A 6,280-nucleotide genomic window follows, 5' to 3' on the forward strand; every position below is an offset into this window, starting at 1 on the left:
CTTCTATGGCTTTTTGCAGTACCGATGCTTTAAAGCAGCCTTCTCCCTGAGTTTTACCAGTGCCTTGATTTCCGTTCTGGTGATTTTATTTATGTGTAACACACATAGAATTTAATTTAGTCTGCAAAAATATGTTTAGCATTAGAACTGCCTGGGAGGCAAAATGAGCACAATAACACTTGCACGGTTACACCAGTACAACACCCCATGAGGACAGTCTTACCCCAAAATAAGAATACACTTCCCAGGTTGGCTGATACCACGTTGCAAGTGCTGTTAACTAAAACCAAACCTCCCCTCTCCCAAACAGCCCTTCTCCTTGCCCAAGGAGTTGTAGACTCTGCACGCTTAATTGGAATAAAGTGTCCCTGTGAGGATTTTAAATGGCGTAATCAGTCTGGCAACTTTTTTCATGGAGGTCTTACACCCAGGGCCAGTTCTAACAAATCTGCGGTGACTTAAGTATGGAATTGGGCTGCTAATATAATAGTAGGATCTAATCAGCAGTGAGCAGAGAAATGGTTATAGGCACGGACCCTGGGCATTTTATACTGCAGCAGAGACACATAATGTGAACATGAACAGTCTAGTTGTACTTGAGCTTCACAAACTTGGACTGTGACAGGCGGATATTGGGTGTACATTGCAAAATGGAAGAACGTTTAATTCCCTTTGCTCTCAGAATGCTTAATTTTTGTTTAGTTGTACTCTTGTGTACTGCAGTTTGAGAGCAGTCATTCCCATTATTACTTCGTAATTGTTTATGACTGTTAAATACTTCATAGCTTTTAAAATATTATTGTTTCTATTCCTGTTACAGACACCTGGTGCAGATCAGCTAAACAGGTGTGTAATTGTGCTTTCTTGTCTAGGTTGTATAGAAATGGTTTTTAGTAGAAGACCAAAGTTTATTAGACCAAGGTCCTAAAGGTGAATATGTTCACTGAGTATGTAATAAATCTAGAAGCATTTATATCAGCTTTTGAGCACTTCCAAGGGTTATTATGGTAAATCATAATGTTCCAGTTAATGTCTGTGTTTGGTTGTCTGGGAGGCAGACTTCTGTCACTTTGAGTATAGAAGGGATCTGTAAGCGTACTCAGGGAAAAGAGTCTTGGAATAGTGGGAAGTAATGTGTGTATGACAGGAGAGTAGAAATGATAACTATCTCATGTACTATTTTTTCAGATAACAGAGATCACACCTTGTGGAAAGTGCACTTTATTTTAGGTATGTAAAGATGTCACACTGAAGGTGATCTGTTTTTAAACTCTCTTGCTTCTTCTGACAAGTGTTACTCCACCGTAAGTCATAGTCTGTAGAAGACAAATACACATAACTTGTTTTCCGTCTAGACTTCAGGACATCTATTTCTAGGTGCATGGCTAGAAGTTTCTGTAATTCAGGTATAAATCCATCTTATTCCAGAAGACAACATTTACAGTACCTGCCTATAAATGTGTATAATGTTCAAACAAGGAAAATATTTTTAGAGAACTAGTTCTAAAGATGGAAAATCTAAATACAAATGCCATCATTGTTTTGTTACTCTCTTTTAAGGGTTATTATAGATACAACAAGAAAGATTTCCTTCATGTAATAGAAATCCACTGTCCCAAATAGTAATGGGTTCTTTTGCCTGGTGTTTTGCTTACTTAATGTTAGAAAAGTAGTTTGAGATACAATTTCCTAAGATCATTTGGAGTATGTCCAAAACATAACTTTCATGCAGGTAGGTGTCACTCTTGCAGTAGTCTTTACCCAATTGGACACTTCTTAGAAGCCTAATGAGCCTAACTATAGAGAAAAGTTCTTTCTCAGTACTGAACAATTTAGAACTAACTGAAGAACTCTGAAGAATTGTAGGTGGAATGAGTAAATTTTCAGGTTTGACTTAGCCTTTACTTTCTTTTCAGAGCCAGTGCTGTGGCTAAAGCTAAGGGTGAAACACTGCTGTAGGAATCTAGAGGAATTTATAAGGAGTCTTTCTGCAACATGCTCAGCAGCTGAAGCTATTCACACTTCAGTGCCTAGAACTGCCCCCAGGGTAGTAATTAATAAAAAGATTTGTTGAGAAGGCTGTGTTAAATCTAGGAGCAATGTTTTAAGGAGAGCCATCTAGGGCAATTGATTTTAACAAGAAACAGGGACAATAAAGGATATTAACAGTATTTTCCACTAACTGTTGTTAGTTTGAAATACTGAAATTCTGCTTTGGCAGATTTAATCACATGTAAGGAATTCTGCAAGTAATGCAGTAATTTTGGCCAGGATTTCTTTAAGTTGTTGAGCCTCCACTAAGAGCTAATCAAGATAGAACATGTTTTCCTTCAGCATTTTTCTTAATGTGCCATTGTTTTCTAACACTTACCTCCACCATTTCACTTCCTTTAATTTCTTGCTCATGAGAGAATTTTTCTGATTTGCACACGAGCTTCCCATTTACCATGTTCACAGTACACTGTTGAAGCAGATTTAAAAATTATGGAAAAATTTAGATTTTGGAAGTCAGAATAACTAGAGAGCTACATAAATAGGAAATAGGTGATACAAATGCTTCATAATCACACCTGCTAATTTAAACTCTGATTCTATGATTTAATAGGAGGTTTAGGAGAAACATTTCCGTGCTAATGGCAGTGGTATAAATAAGTTTCACTCAGGCACAGAAGCTGAAGTATAAGGCTGAATAAAGAGATGCACCCATTCCTGAAATATATTACCTTTAGCTTTCTGCCATCCATAGTGGTAATGTCAGCCTCTTTTCCAAGCGTAAATGAGTTAGTTACAGATTGCTTGGGTGTTTTTGATGTCACAACAAAGTCAGATCCTTTCTGTTGTATTTCAACAACAGGCTTAATGTCTTTGGCGGCTTTGATAAGGTCATCTGGCAGTGCTGTAAAAAAGACAAATAAGGACTTTCTGTTATGAAGTAGTGTGTTGATAAGAAATAGCAAATTCTTTTCTCCAGTAAAGGTGTAAAAGATACAAACCAAAAATAGAAAGTGATGATGGAGTTAAGACAAACCCTGTTTTGAATTACTCCCTTCTCTGTGGGCAGATCGTTTCATCTCGTCTGTATAGATTTTGATACTGCATTTGTTAATCTCATGTCAGAATAGCTATTGTTTCTTTCATTGATGGCTTGCCACAATGGAGTTTCTCCAAGAAGAAAACCACGTGTGTATGGTTTTGTTTCCCTCACCTCTTCCCAGGGAGATGGGAGGTGGGGGTTACCTGTCAGTCAGAGCTGCAACAGGGCGTGTAGCCTCCAAGTACCTTAGCAGGATCTCTCCAGCATGATTTGAGAGTATTGTCTTTAGCAGCAGAGCGGTTGGTTCAGGCACCATACTAGGCTTTTCAAGTGTAACTAGATTTTTTTCTACTGAATATCTTAATCACATTGGGGTTTCTTAATGTATATCATTTTGCCAAGACTGTCAAGAAGGTAAGTACTTTTTTGTTAATGCAGGTACCCATTGAGTCTGCTCCTTACAGACCACTAAGCAGCTAAACATACATTTTTCACTAGTGCTACTGAGAGTGCCTGCACTAATAGCTCATTGGAAATCTGTAGGTGTCATTTACAACCTGTTCCTAGTTACATGTATTTATGAAGTTATGTGTTAATCAGAACAAGTTGATTTCTAACATACCTCTTCTTTCATGAGGAACTCATTTAATGTTATGATGGGAATTTGGGGGTTATCTGTAACCTTTCTACATCAGTTTGTGTGATTTTCATCTTATTTTCATCTCCAAATTAGACATAAGAGACTTACCTGTCAGGGGGTAGTTTATCATACAAACAAAAGAAAAAAAACCCAGAAAAAAGCAGTAATAAAACAATGTTATGCAAAGTGTTTGTTGCAATCTGAGCAAATTAATTCAAAAGTGACTAGACACTTACCGAGAGCTTTCAGAAACTCTTCGTAGTTCTCTTGAGCATAGACCTGCCAGGTTCCACTGAATGCCATTATGGGTGTTGTAATGCCCTTTGGGGTGGTGATGCTAGAAGGAAAGCGAGGGCTTTCCCTGGTCATTCAGATGCTATTTATGGAAAGGGAAAGGCCAGCCCAAATTGTGAGATGACTGGCTAATTATTAACCGTGAAGTAACAATTATTAATCATTTATTTGTTCTTAATGATCATAACCTCTAGTTCATTCTGCTTTGTAGAAAGTCTTACCTTGACCAGCTGGTTTGGGGTGTTATGTTTATTGTGGGTTACTGAACTCAAGTAATTATTCATAATTGCTGTAAAGTGTTGCATGGATTAATTAGTTTTCTTTTTGCTCACAACTTCTATGTTTAATAAATTTTCTGTGTTTGGGACAGAATTCTTCAGATAAAATGGCATAATTTACAATAGATGTGTGGTAATTGCTGTCTTGCAGCAGGAACTTCATAATTATCACAGTATTCTCTGCTGTGGGCACTTGGACCTTAAATGGTGGGAATAAAATCCACAGCTATTTCTTCCAAAACTGTGGGCCTCCAATTCCTTGAGGACAGGGAAATCATTGGAGTGGGACAGTCAGTTATGACTTTATCCAGTAGGTGTCAGTAACCTGCATCTAAAGCTATGTTAAATTCAGTTTATGGTTTATTTTTTTAATAATCACTGCATACATGGAAGATTAAAGGTAAAATAAATGGAATAAAAGGTAAAATAAATGGAACATTGCTTGGAGACTGAAATGAAAGAAGTAAATGGGACGTATTCCTTTTCTTCTCCCCAGTTGCATGAATTCCTCAATCATTATAGCTATTAAGTGGTATTCCTTGCTGTCTGTGCAAGCATGACTGTTGATTTTGGAAGACATTCATTAGATTATGTGTCTTGCCATTATATTGCTTAATTCAAACAGAGCCTGTATCCCAGGTGTCGGTGACCTTTCTAAGTTAATTTATTAGTCCACACTGGTCAGTAATTCTTCTCTTTAAATAGAATACCAATGCTGAACCTTTTCTTACAAAAACACAACTTTTCTTTCAGTATGTCATTTTAAAGAAAATTCACACAGAAAGAGCCGATTTTGTGACTATGTTTACGTAGGATAATACCTGGGTAGCAGTGATGGGGCACTGATAAGGAGTAAGGCAGTATTTATGTGTGGGGTGTAACATACCTGTCTCTGAAAGGTACATGTTTATACTGGAGTTATTCTAGGACATGATTCATCTGTTTTATCGTACAGTAATGTTCATGATGTCATCAGAAGAGTCTGCTTTTCTTCAGTCACTGTACAGTGTATCTAGACAATTAGCTAAGCGCTTGCTTTTTAATATTATTAAATTTAATTATATACATTATATTCATATATAATTCATTATATACCTTTCATTTAAGTCATGTCTGAAATGCAACTGCCTTTGGTCAAATGATTGGCCATCCTGTACAGGTTTGCTGTGCTCTGACTCTGGCACAGCAGTGTCCCGCAAATAACGGGGGAATATACTGCTGTTGTGAGGACAGCTTATGCTAGTTTGTGGAGCAAGGTAAGATCCTATTTTGCCTAACAAATGCCTGTAGCTGGACAGCTGTATCAGGAATACAATCCCTTTGTTCTCTCTTACTGGTACAGTTTTACTGGTAGAAGGTGGGAGTATAGCTGTGGTTTCAGAGCATTTGAGAGGCCACACTTTTTCTACATGCAGAATAATCTAACCCAACCAACAAACGTAACAATCTCTTTAATTCTGAAGAATCTAGGTGTGTTCCGTAGGATGGAAGGGTCTGGGTCCCCCTCTGTAGGCATTCATTCAGCCTTTTTGTGTAATTGTATTACTGCATGTCTGTGCGTATAGAAGCTGAGTGTGTTCCTCTGTGAAGAACCAAGCCTTGAAAATGTCACTGCCTTACTTTCTTCCCATATGGCTTACATTTGTAGAGGTGCATGCTTCCAGGCCCTGCTTTGGCACGGTATTGGGAGAACTCCGAACGTCCCACACACAGACCGGCCAACTGATTTCAAGGTGGATGTACTAGACAACAATGCTGAGGTGTCACCAAGGGTGTAACTTTAATAATACACACACACAAGCTTTTATCAGCTACAAGATAATCAGTTAACAAGTAGTGATTTAATGCAAAAAACCTCCACTGAAAGCCTAGTTGTCATGTGATTCCTCCGGTATTTCCCACACAGATTCAGTAGGAAAGGGTTTCTCTGTAAGGTGAACATGCATGTGTATACACACGAGAACCGTCTTCTAACAGCTACCAAAATAAAAATACTAAAATATTACTAAAATAAAAATACAGACACGTGTCTGA

At 37.8% G+C, this 6,280-nt stretch overlaps 1 protein-coding gene across 1 annotated transcript; it reads right to left on the reverse strand.

The window, feature by feature from the left end:
• Nucleotides 1–1,207: 1,207 nt before the first annotated feature.
• On the reverse strand, nt 1,208–4,024 carry LOC104513342 (fatty acid-binding protein, liver). Its single transcript, XM_010156664.1, has 4 exons — nt 3,911–4,024; nt 2,724–2,896; nt 2,372–2,461; nt 1,208–1,316 (listed from the first exon to the last, which is right to left on the reverse strand). Exons 1-4 carry the CDS (start codon nt 3,975–3,977, stop codon nt 1,266–1,268), a joined length of 381 nt encoding a protein of 126 aa, XP_010154966.1. The 5' UTR covers nt 3,978–4,024; the 3' UTR covers nt 1,208–1,265.
• Between the last annotated feature and the right edge of the window lie 2,256 nt (nt 4,025–6,280).

The sequence above is a fragment of the Eurypyga helias genome, unplaced genomic scaffold (assembly GCF_000690775.1).
Source record: "Eurypyga helias isolate BGI_N326 unplaced genomic scaffold, ASM69077v1 scaffold18728, whole genome shotgun sequence".
In the NCBI taxonomy this organism is placed as follows: Eukaryota; Metazoa; Chordata; class Aves; order Eurypygiformes; family Eurypygidae; genus Eurypyga; species Eurypyga helias.